Raw genomic sequence first — 17399 nt, 5'->3', positions numbered from 1 at the left:
GGAAATCTCACTTGGATCAAATCCAGCCTAACTGAGTAGAAGCAGCACTTCTTTATCTTCATGGAGGAGGCTTCGTACTGGAGTCGGGTAATGAGCTCAACACTTTTTAGAACATTGTCCTATCATCCCATGCTGGGATAACTTGGGCAATCAATTATGAAAAAGCTTGTGGCATCCACACATGCTGATAATTTCATTTAGAATAAATGATTTAAACCCATTAAATTCAAAATGTCTCCGACTCGTGGACCCGGTGAGTATACGGTATGTGTGCAGAAGAAAGAACCAACACGTGCTCGTCTTGTTTTCTTTATAGGTTGATTATTACTTTTGCAAATACATAGTATTTCTTTACAAATATTGTAAGAAAATGAGAACACAGTTAACAGACTTCTTTCCATTTAATAAATATGATTGTAAATGCATAAAACAATTACACACGGCACAGTTGAGGTCGAACAAAAACACTGGAACACCTTACCGTCTGTTCTTATACAAAAGCTGTACAGTAGTAAAACTCTTTTTTTAATTGTTATTATTATTTCTCTACAAAAATAATAATCTTGCTAATTCTGCAGGGCGGAGGAGATGGGGAGAAGGAGAGAGAGTAGCTCGGAGTTAGGCTACAACTTGATTTTCTGCACCCTTGGGTCCTGTCACATCACAGCTCACCCTAACCAGGAGGCCAGAGAGCCACCTTGTTAACATGGCTTCCAGGCTGTTCGACCTGTCTTTCTCCCTGTGAAACTCACAGGCAGGAGGAGGTGCTGTTATTATGATGGCCTTGCTGATCTTGTCTGGTCAGAGTCATTTCCTGTTCCCTGGAGTTAAGGTTCATATTAGAGCCCTGCTGTTTCTGATCACAGGCCTGTGGTTCCAGGCTGCTGTACAGTATCTCCCTCAAGCTATGCAAAACCAGAGACAGACAGAGAGATGGATATGAATGCTCTCAAATACGAGCTAAGTAATTCGTAAGTAATCCCAGCACACCTACAGTACATTCTTTACATTGAAACACTAGTAAGATACTCTTACAGGGGGGCGATGATGCTCATTTTCAGCTCCATAGCTTTAATCTTGGACTCTAGTAGAGTAGCTTTGCATGAGTTGGTGTTAAATAACATGTTTGTACTGGACCCTGGGTTTACCTTCCATCTGAAACAAGCTGATTTGGCACCATGTCTTTAAGACAACTTCTGATTCTAAAGAGTTGAATGGCAGGGAGATGGGTCTTCTGCACTTACAACCATAGATTTGCACCTGAAATGACCATAATGGGGATATCTGCACTCACTGAGCCAAGATTAGAAATCGTATGAAACTGAGCAGTCTGAGCTTTTAGCTAACAAAGATTACTTATACATGCCCTGACCTCGTTCTTTGAAACCTTGGCCATGTCTGAAATAAGCAAAAACCAAAAAAGAAGGCCCCTTAAAATGTCTTAATATATTGCAACAAAACCCCAATCACCAGTTTGTAAAATTACCCACGTACACTGTGCACAACTCCATAAACCGAGCTCATAGCTGAGTACAAATTTTGTCCTGCACCAGCAGACAGAACACACCGAGCCACAAGACAGATGAAGATGTAAGCTGATTTGTTCCCCAAATCATGTTTGCATGCAGCTCTGAAATATGAACACTTCCTCTTGAACAGACCTATGACAACTGAAAATATCACTGGTGTTTGTCTGTGCACTTTTCAGTTTTAAGGGCAGGACACACTGGCTGCATACCAACACACTCATGGCCCGATGTCTGCATGCATCATTTCCCTGTTAAGTATATGGACTCAAGCACTTCAAGTGCGATATGGTGCCAATAAGTGTGATGTGGAAATCCTGAGGCACCCAGCAATGCAAAGAAGGGAAGAATATTCAGATCTTCAGACATGTGATAGCAACAACCTGGCCATAACCCCGTGTGCTTGAATTACAGCACTGTCTCTAACTCTTCCATTCAACAGCTATAAAGAAAGCTGATGATTACAGCCAATTACTTTCAAGTTTTCTCTGCTAAAGAACTATCAGCACTTGAACACCACTAACCAATTTTGCTCCAGTATCGGAGCACATCAACAAGCTGTGCTGCAAAACTACCTGCTGCTTTTACAATTTGCACTAGTTGGTGACAAAACCCTTGATTCATATCTGTTTGCACGTGTAACCTTAACATCTCATTACACAAAGAACCCCAGAGTATTGAACAGTCAGACCTTTTCATTACAACGAGGGCAAATTATCCCGACTAGATAATGGTTCACCTACACTCGAGTAAAAATAGGATGGCACCCTCCCTGTGACTAAGAAAAATCAGTGCTTTCCTGCTGATTCCACTTTTGGAAAGTCTCTGCGATGACCATCTTTGCCCAGAGGCCGAACAAGAAACACTCACACCCTCTGGGGAGCCATTGGCGACCTGCATATAATTGTTTTTGGAAAATATTAGTGCCTCAGTCAACAGCGTGGAGATTTGGACCAAAATTGGAATCGTCCAATCGTTAGCTGTTCATCAGTTTCTCCAGTCGCTCAATTTACAGTCAATCAAATGATGCTGCACAGTTTACATCTCATAACTCGGTGAATTTTGGCACATTTGCAGGAAAGATGATGCAACAGAACAGAAGCAACTTCCTCTGTGCTGTATTTCTCCATCCCGCCGAAATAAAAAAGAGAAAAGAACATCTTAAAAAGTTGCCTCAGAAGATATGAAAGGCATCAATCAGGCATTTACATCTGTCAGATTTCACACACACAGAGCACCAGAGGGCTTGACAGTCCTCTGAGGCTAACCATCCATGTAGCCTGGTAGCATCTGCGCTCTACTTCTCCTGATCCTACAGCATGAAATAATGAGCTGGGATGAAGATGGGTGCTACTTGAGAGCAGGTTGGGATATTACCCTAAATGTGTAACCAACCTTAGCCAGCCTTGAGCTTGATAGGCCACATTAAGTATTCAAGAAGCCAACCTCTTCTTATTCTGTCCAATAGAACGCTCTTAATGCGTCATGTCCGCTAAAAGCCGTCTTCAATCTCTCTCAACCTGTCTCTGTCTGTCTCTCTCTTTCTCACTGCCATGCTCTTCAGATTCTCCCACAAAGCAGCTGCATCCCTAAGTGCCACCTTAAATCTGAGCCGCGATAAGTTGTTCTCTGCATCTTGTAGTACCTCCCAGACTGTGGCCAGGAATGATCTTTCTTTGTGGGATCGTTGCCAGGTCGTCATCCGTTGTATCTTGTAAGGTCTAAAAGGTCCGGTGATATTTGGAGGTCACCCGCAGATTGATGGCGCCTCAGCCATCAAGTGATATTCTGAAGCACAAAACATTTTACAAACTGGCGTGTATCATAAATAGTACCAGAAGCATTAGATTAACAGCAAGGTTTAAATTAATCCAGAGATCCACACCCTGTTGTTGTTCGGTTGTTAATAAATTAAAATTGGGAAAAAAAATTAACACTTTTGTAGAAAATGTGTATTGTGCCATAAATCAGCTTTCTGAGAGACAATGGACCAAAAGCTTTGAGGTGCCCTATTCATATTTTATAACAGTATCTCTTTTTAGTATGACATTTGTTATTAAAATACACAAATTATTTCTAACATAGACATTCATGATTTACAAAATAAATGTGTAATTCACTTCAATAACATACTTCATGTATATTCATGAATAAATAATACACTACTGCTGTTACTTCATAGAACAGCAAACCAATCTCAGACATGTAACCAAAACGCTGCTGCTCGTTACACATTCTCTGCTCTTCGGTTCACGCCGCCGATCCTTCTTCCATTATGGATGCGACTCGTATAAATAAACGGGACTTTTTTTCTAAATATTAAATTTATCGGAGACGTGTTAAAATAAATTGAAAACCTGTACACAGTTTCTTCTGGTTTGAACAGAGCACAGTATGTGTCAGCGGGGTCCAACATGCACAGGTATAAAGCTCAAAACCATTGTGTCCCAAATGGTAAAAAATATCCATGACAGAGCTGGAACAGTGATCCAGTCCAGAGTTTAGACGATGTACGTGGGGAGTTCTGTGGAAAATTTCACATGTACATGAGGTTTCATACATCCTGGTGGAGAAAAGAAAGAAATGTGTCAGTGCTTATTCAGTGCTAGCTGATTACACGAACAACAGTATCGATCATTAAATACTGTAAATATGTGTTAGGAACAGTCTGGACATCTAGGAGACTCATGCCTTCGTTTGAAGTTTTATTTTGAAAACTTCATGAATTAAAGTCCTGCATTTGAGCTCCTTTCCCTTGTTTATTGGTCCCCACCAAACACCTGAGGCCTCCTTTACCAAAGCAGTGCAGGTACTTCAGATATGGATGGAAAAAATACAGCCTAAAAATACAGAGAAAACCCCAATGTTTAGATGACCCCGTTTTAGCAGGCACTTGGCATCAGTGGGGAAGAAAAACTCCCTTTTAACAGGAAGTAAGCTCTGGCAGAACCAGTCATCTGCTGCGACCGGTTGGGGAAGGAAACGGGACAAAAGATGCATTTAAATGCAAAGTTTAATTGACCTTAGGCGGGGAATCAAAGCCTTTCACGTTATAGTCGTTTTACGTGACAATCTCACCTGCCCAGGTGTCGGTTAGACATCACGAGGTGTCAGACAATATATGATTTTTAAACAGCAATGAATGAGCCTACAAGTGACAATTACAACATAATGATTAATGACAAGAAGCGCTTTAAATGCGTGAGTGAGATGACGTGCAGCTACACAACAACAGAGCAGAAGCTCGCTAACACTAACTGACATACACAACTCATCGCACCAGTGCCGGGAATTCTGGGAACAATGAATTTATTCAGATCTATTTCGCTATTAATTTTGTCAAATGTGGACACTTTAAACTTCAAATACACCACCAACATTCAGAGGGATCCACAAAAACGAAAAACTACATCTCCCACCCCAAAGAAAGGCTTGTTATGTGTTAGCATGTTAGACAAGCAAATGTTGACTCAGGATGTACATATGGGTGACAAACTGGAAGAAAAGCTGAATGAATGAGACATGAAATGAATAATGAATTAAAAAATTGGTATGAATCATCTTATAGTCTTCATATCACCAAACTCGGCCGGGCCGATGCATTTTCTTGACAAGTGTAATAAATTTCAAGCTGCATCTTAAAATTAAAGGTGCTATTTAAGTAAAGTAGAGCGGAACAGTTATAGATGTTCCCGAGCCACTTGTTTTTTTTCTTTCATTTGCCACCCATCAATATTCTGAGGTGATTAAAGAGGGACATGAAAAGAGAGAAAAATGTGTTAATTGTACCACTGAGAGGCAATTCCACTGTTTGTCATACTCATTTTCATTTAGTTGTCCTGCTGACTGGACCATTTCACTGAGAAACACATAACAAAACGCACAGTACAGTGTCATGAAACAACACGTGAACACGATGGTGTGAAATAAACAACGGCATAAAAGAAAAAAAATACTGAAACTGATGTTTACCGATGGGCCGCGAGTTAAACTCTGTGTCCAGAATCTCCAAAGAATGCACCAAGTCCTGCTGAGAGCTGGGCGTGGCCACCGTTGGATTCGCTGGACTCATTTCTTGTTCTTTTTCGTTCTGCATCTGCGCATAGACGTTGAGGCCTGGGATCTTCCTTGAGGAAAGATTTACAGTGAGGCAGAGGAATAAAGAGCACGGCCTAAACTAAAACAGTGGCAGCAGTTTGCAGCAGTGCTGTTTTGATCATTCGCATCTGCGGTTCTATTTATTTTGAGCCATCTGGCGATGTTTGCATGCCAATCGGCAGGAACATTAGAAATTATATGGTCTGTAAATGTGAAGTTTGATTCTGTCTCTGCTTGCCTCACCATGACTCTTTATATCATTTTCCCTTGGAACTGCTTCTTGGCGCAGAGACATAATTTAACATTTGAGAAAGGTCAACTGCCAGTGTTCAAAGGGCTTAATATTGATAGCAGCTGAAGACTAACTGACATTTCTTTTGTAAAGACTGACCTGATAAAAGAATTTCTGCAGGTGTGTGTGTGTGTGTGTGTGTGTGTGTGTGTGTGTGTGTGTGTGAGAGTGAGTGAGGGGAAAAGCCAATTCTCCACCCAGGAGCACTGGGTACGGCGGGGTAGACATTTGACAGGCACCTATCAACCTTCTCTTAGCCCCGCGACAGCTTTTGTTTACCGAGCTGTCAGGATGGCTCGACAACTCCCTATCGCGCACAATGTGACAACTATATAGACGTGAACACTTTACCTCTTGAATTTGTAGATGACAAATACAGCTAAACCCACAACCACTACTGATAGCAGCATTAGCATGGCAGAGCCACTGTGGTTCTCGCTGGTGTCCACTAGGGGCGCTGCAGAGAAAGGGGAGACAGGAACCCCAGAGCGTAAATATCACATCAACGACACCACCCGTATTTCCACCCAGCTGAATCATGCAATGAGCAGTCTACACACATGAAGCCTATGTGAATCAAAGATGAATCATTTTAATATACAGTAGTATGGACTTCTCTTACTCTTTATCTTATTAGCCCCTTTAGGACAGTAGCAGCATCCCCAATAGGAAGAGGCACACATACTTGTAACGATGTTCACTCTCTGAATGTCTCTGTGTAGCTACATGGTGGGAGCCAATCAGACACAGAGTTGGGGTTGTTAGTTAAGTAATAAAATACACCTGACTGACTGCTGTTTCTATGTTTTGTCCCGCTTGCTACACAAGGTACAAAGGCCGTTCTGGGCAGCTGTGAATGCACACACATGCAGGGGGGATTGTTACCTGCTGATAAGTGCGCTGCATACACGGTGACTTGGACCCCGGGCCGCAACGTGAACTGGACGAGATTTTGATTCAGCGCGCTGAGCAAAAGCTCGGAAAGCTGTTGAGACAAAGATGGAGAGAGGGGAGCTTCAGATCCCTTTGTTGCAATTTTAATAAATAAAAAAGGAAAATGTTACAGGTCAAAAAAAAGGTAAAGTCAAGCTCATCACACTACAGTCTCATCCGTCTTTGCTATTGACTCGTCATTTATTATCTGTGTTTTGACATTTAAGAGCAAATGTGGTCAAAGTCACGATCAGTCCTTTGATGCCAGGTTGAATAATTGAGTCCAAAACTCGCTTGCCTTTGAAAGCATTTCTAAAAGTTTCAGAGTCTGCTCAGTGAGTTTGTAAATGATAGGAAAAAACAGCCAAAGTGAATTATGAAAGACGAGTTATCTTAATATACTGACGGGGGTCAGGACAAGATATATTATATATATATATATATATATATATATTTTTTGTTTTGTTTTACTTAAAATCCTAAAATGATTTGTCACGAGCAGCAACCTCCGCAGCTGAAAAAGGAAGCCAAAGTGAAGAGCCCATGACTGCAGTTCCTCGAATGACCACTTGAGGCTGGCGCTGAAATCGAATCGGTCCCCTAGACTCTGATGTCAAAATACCCGACTCAAAAGCAGAAATATCCTGTCTTCCTTCTCTCCGCCCAACCGGTCGCAGCAGATGGCCCCGCCCCTCCCTGAGCCTGGTTCTGCCAGAGGTTTCTTCCTGTTAAAAGGGAGTTTTTCCTTCCCACTGTCGCCAGTGGGGGTTTTTTTCTCTGTGTATGTATTATTGTAGGGTCTACCTTACAATATAAAGCGCCTTGAGGTGACTATTGTTGTGATTTGGCGCTGTGTAAATAAAATTGAATTGACATTGGCAGCCTTTGTAAAATAAATGGCAATAAATGCACGACGGCGTAATGGATAAGATAACACATATAGCAGGTGAACACTAAAGAGGCTAACTTTATTCACTGAATAGGATAACCTTTGTGGTGTGGAGGCCTCATGAAGTATTTCGCACGATTATGTGCAGTAATTGTATGTTTAGAGCATTTGTTGTATCTGTGTCTATATGATGCACGGGTGCAGCTCACTGATCAAATATGACACAATTTCATGGCTCAAAAAAGTCAAGAGATGGCCAGGAGGATTCATAAACCATTGGGTGAAGTCGGTGATGTCACCGTGGCTCCTGCGATCCTCTAAAAGTCGTCTGTGCATAAGAACCACTAAAACTAGCAAAAACACAGCAGTGACACACAGTTATTATCAGTTTAATACACTGGTATGAGAACAGTTGCATACTGGGCAGGTGTTGCGCTGAGTTTATCTGAGCTAATTTTTGGAGATTTTTGCCACATGATGTATCTAGAAAAGTGCTATGGAGTGAAATCTATGGGGCAGAAATAAAAAGGTGGTGTAGTTCAGCAGCTGGGTGATAATTATCTGTGGTTTTGTCCATTTGAGAGACACTTTGTGATCGATGTTTGATTTGTTTCCACCATAAAAATATTGACTAATGCAACTTTAGGTTGCCTGTGAAAGACAAATGGAAGCAGTTACATGCGCACCTGACCTGAAGTAGGCTATCACTGCATGCAAATTACCACCAAACTGAATATACTTTGAATACCAAACTTTCTAAATGTAATGCTTTTTGCAAGGCTGCTGAATTATTTGTAAGCACCCATGACCCGAAGAAACCTCGCTACCTCCACCGACAACCCCATCCGAGCTTTCTTCTGTTTATGTAAGAGCCTTTGTCTGTGGGACCTTTCCAGTGTAATGCATAATGCATACCAAGCAGTCTCACTTGATCTCTGCTTTCCAGACAGGCGAGTAACCTTCTGCATTGAGAACATCTGACTCTGATACAAATTGAGCAGATTATCATGACCCAAAGGTAAACTATAGCGAGCGGGAGGAAATCTTACTTTCCTCACACAGATCTTTTCATTTCCATGAATCTCTGTCTCAGGGCTCCAATTCTCAGTCAAATGAGCCTCTTTATAAATGACATTTCACTATCATTAATCTGTTTTTCCTCATTTATGGGATCAGCATATATACTGCTGCATTACTCTGCAGAGCAAAACTAAACAAAATTCTCCATTTTCTCCCTGCAGCAGCCTTTTCCCTCTGTAGAGGCTTCATCTATCTTATCTGCCTCATTTGCCAAATTAATTGTGATATGAGTAATTTCTGTAGTCCTTCATCTTCGCCTTTATACTTCTTAGCTGTTTAAATTTAGACTATGCTTTGACTAATTACTTTTTCCCACTGTATACCAGGGTCAGTAAATCTATTATACATTCTAATAAGCGGAGCTTGCGCTACACTTTAAAGATGCCAACCTTGAATGAAGATTTATCACCGGCTGGTAGGGCAGAGGAACTTTCCAGGCAATCAACCAGGTGTGAGCGGGGAAGGAAGAGGAAAATCTAATTGATTCTCTTCCCAGCTTCCTTCTCTGCACATGCCCGTTGAGTGCTTCCCACAGAGAGCGCGGCCAACATTATCAGTCATTATCTAATACGTGAAGCTGAGGGCTATTTGAGCTCATGTTGATATGCTGGTGATTTAGTGACTGATGGACCACAAAAATTTTCCTTGTGTGACCTTTTAGGCTCTTACGAGATGCTGCCACCCTCTAGTGCTCCCCCCTGCACCCCACAGGATGTGACTTAAGTAAGTCTAAAAGTCATTCCCCCCGATAACCTGTTAATACTTGTCAGGCTTTTTGATGAATCTATTGCAAAGATATTCCTCGGGCGTATTCCAAAATTAGACTTTTGGAGAAGAAAAAACTGGACATGCTTGAGTAGGTTAATACTGACATCTGCTGGAGGAAAGAGCAATTACAGGAGAAGCTGCTGCTGCTAGGAGAAGAAAAATTCCCCTATGAGTCATAAGGCAGAAACGGGGAACAATGCTTCAAACTTGGTATAGTTCGAGTGAGGATAACAAGGTGAAACCATCCACCTACACTGTGGAGATGGGGAAAAGCAGCGAGTCTGGAGGACATGCATCAGGTCAGAAAGCAGGTGTTGTTGCCTCACCTGATCTAAATGAGCTGAGCTCTTCTCTGGTTTCCCCTCAGTTATCTGTTTGTCAGGCAGGAGGAAAAACTCTGCTGCTGTGGGTAAACCTGGGAGGACAGTGACCAGGAGCTGATCCTCTCTCACGCCTGTAGCCTGTAGGACAGTAGAGTGGACAGGGTCAGACTGAACTGCAGCAGTCAGCTCACAGAGATGAAACCTTAACAATAAGTACAAAAAAGCTCTGACAGTCAACGTTCGCCCACATATTTTTGGTCCTTCGTCGACCAGAATTTAGCTGGATTCAGGCTGCAACCATTTATCATTCGAGCTTAAACATTTATTGCAGTCTGAGGTTTTAGAAATGTTCTCACTTACTCACATGAGAAGATCAGTAAGATCAGTGTTACGTCTCCAGCAAGAACAGAATGGGAAAACAACAAAGGAAGGAGGACTAAAGGAAACTAAGTTTCCAAAACATCAAACTATTCCAAAACATGAACACAAATGTCCCTCAAGGTAACAAATTCCATCCATCCATCCATTTTCTTCCACTTATCAAATTCAGGGTCACAGGAGGAAACAAACTGATTTAAAAAAGTGATTATGCCATTTTTAATCATAATTTTAAATGTGTCACACAGTACATTTGATTAGAGGATGTCTGCTACTCCTGAACCCGACTGGAGTCCAAGCTGCATTTAACTTCAGTCCTGCTTTGAACAGTGCTGCGTCAGCCGCCATCTGCTGGATTAAATGTGCATTGCAGTCCAAAACTTGGCTTTGAATATCAGAATCAGAATCAGAATCAGAATACTTTATTGATCCCTGGGGGAAATTATTTTTTGTTACAGTGCTCCATTTTAAACCAACATTAAGACAAGACAGACAATACGCTAACTAAGAATCATTTTCAAAGTGCTGTTTCTGAGTGATGAGCAGCTTTGCAGAAGAAAGTTTACAAAAAATTAAAGCATAAAATTACAATTCCACGATTACATGGTGAAATTTTAATTTCCTGTATCAAAGTAATTGCAATTGATTAATTATAGAAACTTGCTTTATTAGTTTTTTTTAAATAAAAACAGGGCTAAAATAAATGAATCACAGATGATTTAATAAGGTCTCCTTTAAATGTCCTTACTGTTACTGTGTTCATTCAAAGGTACTGGACGCGTGTCCGTGATTGTATTCCATCCTGCAGTAAACTCACCGCAGTGGGAAACAGACAGTTTTGATGCCATATTTGAAAATACTTTGTTTAAAAAATTAAGCAGTTTGTGTTTTTTTGCTGTCGTGATGATGGCTGGATTGCAAGGCAAGAGTAAAGGATATTGTTATTGACGTGTTCTAGTGAACGTTATTTTTATTGAAAAGCACATATTAAGCATACTTGTTATTAATCTCTGTCTCTCTTCCACTGCTTGTCTTTATCCTGTCTTCCTTCTCTCACCCCAACCAATCACAGCAGATGGCCCCGCCCCTCCCTGAGCCTGGTTCTGCTGCAGGTTTCTTCCTGTTCAAAGGGAGTTTTTCCTTCCCACTGTCGCCAAAGTGCTTGCTGATAGGGGGTCATATGATTGTTGGGTTTTTCTCTGCATGTATTATTGTAGGGTCTACCTTACAATATAAAGCGCCTTGAGGCGGCTGTTGTTGTGATTTGGCGCTGTATAAATAAGATTGAATTGAATTATAATACGATAGAGCAAAAATATTATTTTTTCTAAATAGATAGTATTTTTTTGTCAAAATATCAGTTTTTTTCATGTGACAGTCTTGAAAGATGCAAACAGCGTGGCCCGGCGTTAAGAGAATATAACCCCGCCACAGATTTTACATTTTAGGCTTTTCTTTTTCTTTTTTCTTTTTCGGCTGGCTCGTACAGAATCTTGTATGTAATTTGGAAAGAGGGATGTCAGGGTTCACCTTTGAGATAAGTTTTTCATCTCGAGCATGAATGAAATCTTAAAGGTCAGGTGTGGTTTTCAACCAATGGCAGCCCTTCACTTGGAGCTCACTTTCAGATCGCCGCTTAAAGAAAATCAAACTGATGAGCTGGGTTGGGAGGACTGGTGTAATAAAAAAAACATGAATTTCTGGATGCCTTATTGATTCCAGTTGAGGCTGCCAGCTTTCCCTTGTTGGGTTTTCCTCCCGACGCGCTGGGTTTTAACCAGTGCGTCGTGTTTTTGTCTGAAAGTTGTTGTTTTTTCGGCATGCGTTCTGGCCTCCGGGCTGTGGATGTCATGGAAAAAAAAGATGTCAATAGCGAACTGACGTGTTCAGTGAAGACTGAAGACAGGCTGTATATTTTTAGCATCCGTTTTGATTTGCAAGATCAAAAAGTGTGAAAATATGATGGAAAGCTCAGATTGCTTCCTCCTCTGCTTCAGAAAACGTATTGACACTCTGAGGATGCTGGAAGAAATAATGGCAAGTTAATGAGGCAAACTCTGTACCTAACATGTCATGTGTGGGTTTGAATCATGTCGTCCATTTGACGGATTGCAAAGCACTCGTCTCCGAGCGCTCCTTCAGGTCAGCGCAGAACACGCATTAGACCCGCACTGACGTTTATTCTTCTGTACACAACCTCGTTACTGTACGGCCCTGAACTCTGAGGGTCCGCGAGCAGCAGCAATCAGCCAGCTCTTGAACTATCTTTTTCCCCTCTTCTCCCTCTTGCCTTGTCATTTATCATCATAAAAGTCAGATTCATGTCTCCAAGCCTCGGGGAGGTCACGCAGCACTCAGAGGTCCAGCTGAGCGCTGACAGTATTTACCAAAGGAAGGCGACAGTTGCCACAAAAGAGCCAGAGAGAACTTTACCTGGATCAGAGAGTTCTTAATGACTCGGCTCACATCCAGTCTCCATTCTGCAATATCGGGGTTGTGCTCATCCAGGTTTGATGAAAAGGCGAGCAGATGAGATCGGAAATATTCTGCAGGAAGAAAAGTAAATGTGTGAGGGGAGCTTATGCCTTTCATCTGTCATTAAATGCAAAGCTCGGTTTTAAGATTCAGATCATGTACGTGTGCTTTTTTTTCTTTTTGCTAAATTCTGGGTTTATTTTCAGGTTCGGCCTCCATTCAGATCTTACAAGGGGAGAAAAAGCTGCAGTATGAGAACATAGATGATAGAGCGCTGTCCTTCTGTACCAGCTTAGTCATTTTTTTAGCTGCTGATGTTCTTAATAAACTATTCATCATGCTTTGTGTTGTAGTTGTTAATAAAAAGGATTGATAAATACAGTTAGCATGCACCGGATGTTAATGAATCATGTGTAGTAACTTTGAAAAATGAATCTTGGGAGTTCAAAGGTAATGTATGCATCAATTTTCTGCCAATCAATCAAAGTCCAGTATCAGTGGCAGCAGCTCAGAAGGTTATTCTAGACATCAGTTTCTAAGCCACATTTTCAGGTTCCTCCTAGCAGGTCCTGAGGCACTCCAATGTAAGATGAGCCATGCAATCTCTCCTAAGACACTCCTGGGCCTCTCCTCCAAATTGGGTGAAAACCTCCAAGAGGATGTAGCCAGAAGGCATCCTGATTAGAAACCTCAGGTAGCTTCAGTGTGAAGGAGCAGCAGCTCTGCTCTAAACTCCTCCAAGCTCGTATCACTTATATTGTAACACAGTTCGTAATGATTTGTAGTGTTTACTGAGCCAATAAAAGCATCTTTTCAATTAAAGCTTAAATGGTGAATAACTGGGAAAAAGAACGGGAAGTTGTCTCAGAGCATCATCAGTTATGCATCATGTTGAGTTAGAGGAAACAAAAGAGAAATTTAAAGGCGAATATGAACATGTGGACGTTCATGTTTGGACTCGAGATTTTAAAGCTTTGATGTTAACATTTTGGACGACATCATTATTGCGTTTTGGAGCCACAGACGGCCCTATTTGAACAAAAGGAATGCTACAGCTGTCATTTATATACAATTTCTGTTATAGCTTAGCAAAGGAAAAGTTTTAGCATATGGTTAAAAATGACCTCTAAGTCTGGACAATGGCAGATTATTTTTAAAACATTAAGTAGAAGAATGACATCTAAGAAGTATAACATCAAAGGGAAGCAGCATTATTATTCCACTGTGGAGACCAAACTTATCAGCCTGTTTGCAGAGCAACAGATTCCCAGTGGACACTGAGTGAGAAATTCGGCTCACCGTGTACAGCGATGGTTTTTCTGTCCTGCAGAATAGTATTCCCTGCAGACACCTGCACAGTGACTGTATTGATGCCTTCCCGGGAGAATGTGTACGCCACACTTCCCTCTAGGGTGATTACTGGCTGCTGGGGGAGCGAGAGAGAGAGGGAGAAGGAAGAAGGGGAGAGGGAGATGGGGAGTCAGATTGTACGTGCTCCCATGAGAGACCCTTATCAACGGCTGGTTAACATCTCACACTGCTGTTATTTACACTACAGAGGTGTCAGGCTGTTGGCCGACTGACAAAAACACACACAGACACACACGCACGATGACACACAGCGTTGCTAAAGTCTGTGCTGTGCTGCATGCAGCACAGAGGCCTACAGGGAGTTTCCTGTGTGACACCAGCAGCTCCTTACTGTCATTACTCACGTCTCCATTTGTTCTTCAGATAGCTTTAAGATGCTAATGCTGCCACTGTTTATTACCAAGTGACAGAACTGCTCGTCCTCGTGGAAAGGCCCCTGTTAGTGCTGAGCAAACACATTTACCCAGCTACAATTACACAGACAGAGAGGAGTGGAGCATTTCTACAGCTATAGCAGTGCATCCTCAGACCACAATGCTTGAATTGTTTCTTTTTACTCTCTTGTAATATAAATTTTTTGATGTGTCATGTTAAATGTTACGGTTCTCTAACATCTAGTGTATTGATTACATTAGTTGCTAATCCTGTTGATGCTAGTAAAGCCGGGGTCAGCGTGTTTGCACTCTGACAGTTGCTATATTTGGAGGAACAACACTCTACTTTTTCAGGAAGTTCTAATAGAATCCTAACAGCTACTTTTCCAACAGCATAAGGAGCATATCTCTTAGATGGAGTGAAAATTTAAAACTGATTTCTCTGACAAATTCATGCTTTATTTAAGCAAACTTTTCCTCCCAACACCAGTTTTAAATTTTCAGGGTGATTTTCAAGTTTAGGGTGCTATTGCATCTCATCTTCATACCACAGTGGGGGAAAATGACTCCAGGAATCACCTGCAGCCTTTGAGCAGATACACCAACTTTATTTATCTATTGAAGAACTTTGCTGTGTTTGTCCACTTTGTGGTTGCGGTAGCATGAGATGCTGTTTAGCCTTTTACATGTAAAACCTTTGAATAATGGCTAACTGTTAGGAAGTCAAAGCAGCACTGCTGTGTGTAGTATGGTGAGAAGTGTCAGTGTCTGACAGCCAAAGTTCTTGTTTGATGATGACGAACATCACTGCTGACATCACTGCTGACATCACTTACTAGCAACCAGCTGACCAATGGTGAGTTGCAAAGCTAACCCTAAGCAACTATAGCAAGCTAACTTGGTGCATTAACATCATAGACCTGATTTTCTTCTTGTATCAGGAGTTGTAGCTGTGGAGTCAACGTTAACCTTGTGGTCTTATTTACATTTAGTTGGCTAACCTCCCACTCATGAATCATGAGGGATCCCCCGTGCTAAGAGCTAAGCTAGCTCTTTACATCTCCACAATACGTGACAACTTAAGCACTTTGAAAGCAACTTGATCAGACAGTGATACACATGGCAGCACTATCCTAATAGGTCACATCACCATCACCAGTAGCATTTATAATTTTTATTTTACCTGCACCATGGCAGTGAGAACGTGCGAGGATTATATATTTTACTTTTAAAAAAAAGTTTTATATCTTCTGCCAAGACCAATGCCCTTTTTTGACAAAAAGTTTATCCATGCTCAGTTGTTGGACTGGTACTTTTGGCATAATCACGCAAATACTCTGTTAAATGTAAACATAATGGTCACTCAATCCACCAGCAAGGTGGAAGCTGATTAATTTTATTTTGTAAACTGCTTCTGAATTGCAGTGTTTCCAGAAGTCTTTGTTCCATTTTTAAACTGTCACGTTTCGCTATTCTGAACAAAATCCATGCAGATCTTTTGTCTTCAAAGGCCGATATCTCCAAAGCTGTGTCCCCCAAGCTGAAACTATCCACATGGCTAGATGCCGCAAAGGGATTAACAGAAAAATATGTCTTTTCTGACCCTCTAACTCTGTGTGATTGATCGGCTCTGCCTGACTGCAGCAGGCCCTAGAATTGGAGGATTTTTACACTAACACTAAGATGCTTTCACTTCACTGGTTATCAGTAATTAAGGTACTATGTGAACAGGTCAGCACGTTCCACCATTTTTATTGACGCTGATTAACAAGGCTACACATTTTCCAACCTGCATGCACAAAAATAGCTCCACAAAATAATGATTCTCACATTTTGGACCAGAAGAGTCAGCAACCTACTTAATTGCAAATGGGCAAAAGAAGAAGAGAAGTACTGAGAGAAGTGGTGAATTTCTTGAGTGCGCTGTACCTCTGTGTTATTTCCGATCCACCAGATGTAGGTGACCGTTCCCACTTGGCCGGGCCACAGAACAGCAGTCAGGTTCACTTCCTTATTCCTCACAGCCACAAATGGAGCTGAGAGATGGATATACTCCAGCTGACCTACTCAGGCACACATATACATCACAGTGTGAACTCGACGCTCTGCGCCACAGTATGTGAAAAGAGGATAAAAATAAATGAAATAACTTTGTTGGTTCAAATGAGGGGAAAAAAGAGGGAGGAGATGGGGTTTATAGGTGGGTAAGGAGGGTGAGTTTGTTCAAGATTCGCTCTTGCTCTGGGACTGCCGGCTGCCATCTGTGTACTATTTTTCATCCGTGGCACTCTGGAGCCTGCGGTGGCTCTATTTGTACGGTTGGCACATAGGATTGACAGACTGGTAGGGGCAACATTGCTCCCTGATCAATAAGTCAGCTCCGTTACATCTGTCACCCCTGAATACACGGGGGGTGGTCAGCCCTGTTACGTATGAGGTTGCCGTGGCTTCTGCGGGCTGAGTGGCTGCAAAGCATAAGCTGAACTGAGTAGAAGAGAAATGGGATTTATTCTGTCTCACTTGTTTGTTTGGCTAAGGGAGGGGAACATGTTCTGTGAAGAGATAAAGGATAGAATGTCGTACAAGCAGGAAACAGCAATTCCATAGACTCTGATAAAAAGTGGAAAGAGCTGAAACAAAGAGCACAAAAACATCTTTCACAAAACTCGGTATCTCACATGTGACATGCAGGTAGAGCATGGCGGTCTCTGAGCCCAAGCTGTTCTCCCCGGTAGCGGTCACTCGGTAGATTCCCACAGCTTTGTAGATGTGTTTGATCCCCTCCTCGATGGAGCTCACGTTGGAATATGTAAGAGCGTGGCCATCTCCAAAGTCCAGAGTGATGCTCGTCCTCGCCCCGTCACCCTGAACAGGACAAACACTTCCAGGAAA

The 17399-nt window shown here is 41.8% G+C and overlaps 1 protein-coding gene across 1 annotated transcript in view; it reads right to left on the bottom strand.

Annotated features, from left to right (window-relative positions):
• Positions 1-302: 302 nt before the first annotated feature.
• Positions 303-17399, bottom strand: part of sorcs1 (sortilin-related VPS10 domain containing receptor 1) — a 193823-nt gene continuing 176726 nt past the window's right edge. Inside the window, exons 19-28 of the mRNA XM_014411966.3 lie at positions 17186-17372; positions 16437-16570; positions 14062-14188; positions 12721-12833; positions 9913-10047; positions 6802-6901; positions 6268-6373; positions 5499-5653; positions 5316-5385; positions 303-4089 (exon numbers count right to left, since the gene is read on the bottom strand). Of these exons, the coding sequence (XP_014267452.3) occupies positions 5357-5385; positions 5499-5653; positions 6268-6373; positions 6802-6901; positions 9913-10047; positions 12721-12833; positions 14062-14188; positions 16437-16570; positions 17186-17372 (1086 nt within the window). The 3' untranslated portion in view covers positions 303-4089; positions 5316-5356. The remainder of the gene's footprint in view (positions 4090-5315; positions 5386-5498; positions 5654-6267; positions 6374-6801; positions 6902-9912; positions 10048-12720; positions 12834-14061; positions 14189-16436; positions 16571-17185; positions 17373-17399) is intronic.

Source organism: Maylandia zebra, linkage group LG6 (genome assembly GCF_041146795.1).
Source record: "Maylandia zebra isolate NMK-2024a linkage group LG6, Mzebra_GT3a, whole genome shotgun sequence".
In the NCBI taxonomy this organism is placed as follows: Eukaryota; Metazoa; Chordata; class Actinopteri; order Cichliformes; family Cichlidae; genus Maylandia; species Maylandia zebra.
Note: the sequence above shows the minus strand (reverse complement) of the source record. Positions and strands in the feature narration are given on the sequence as shown.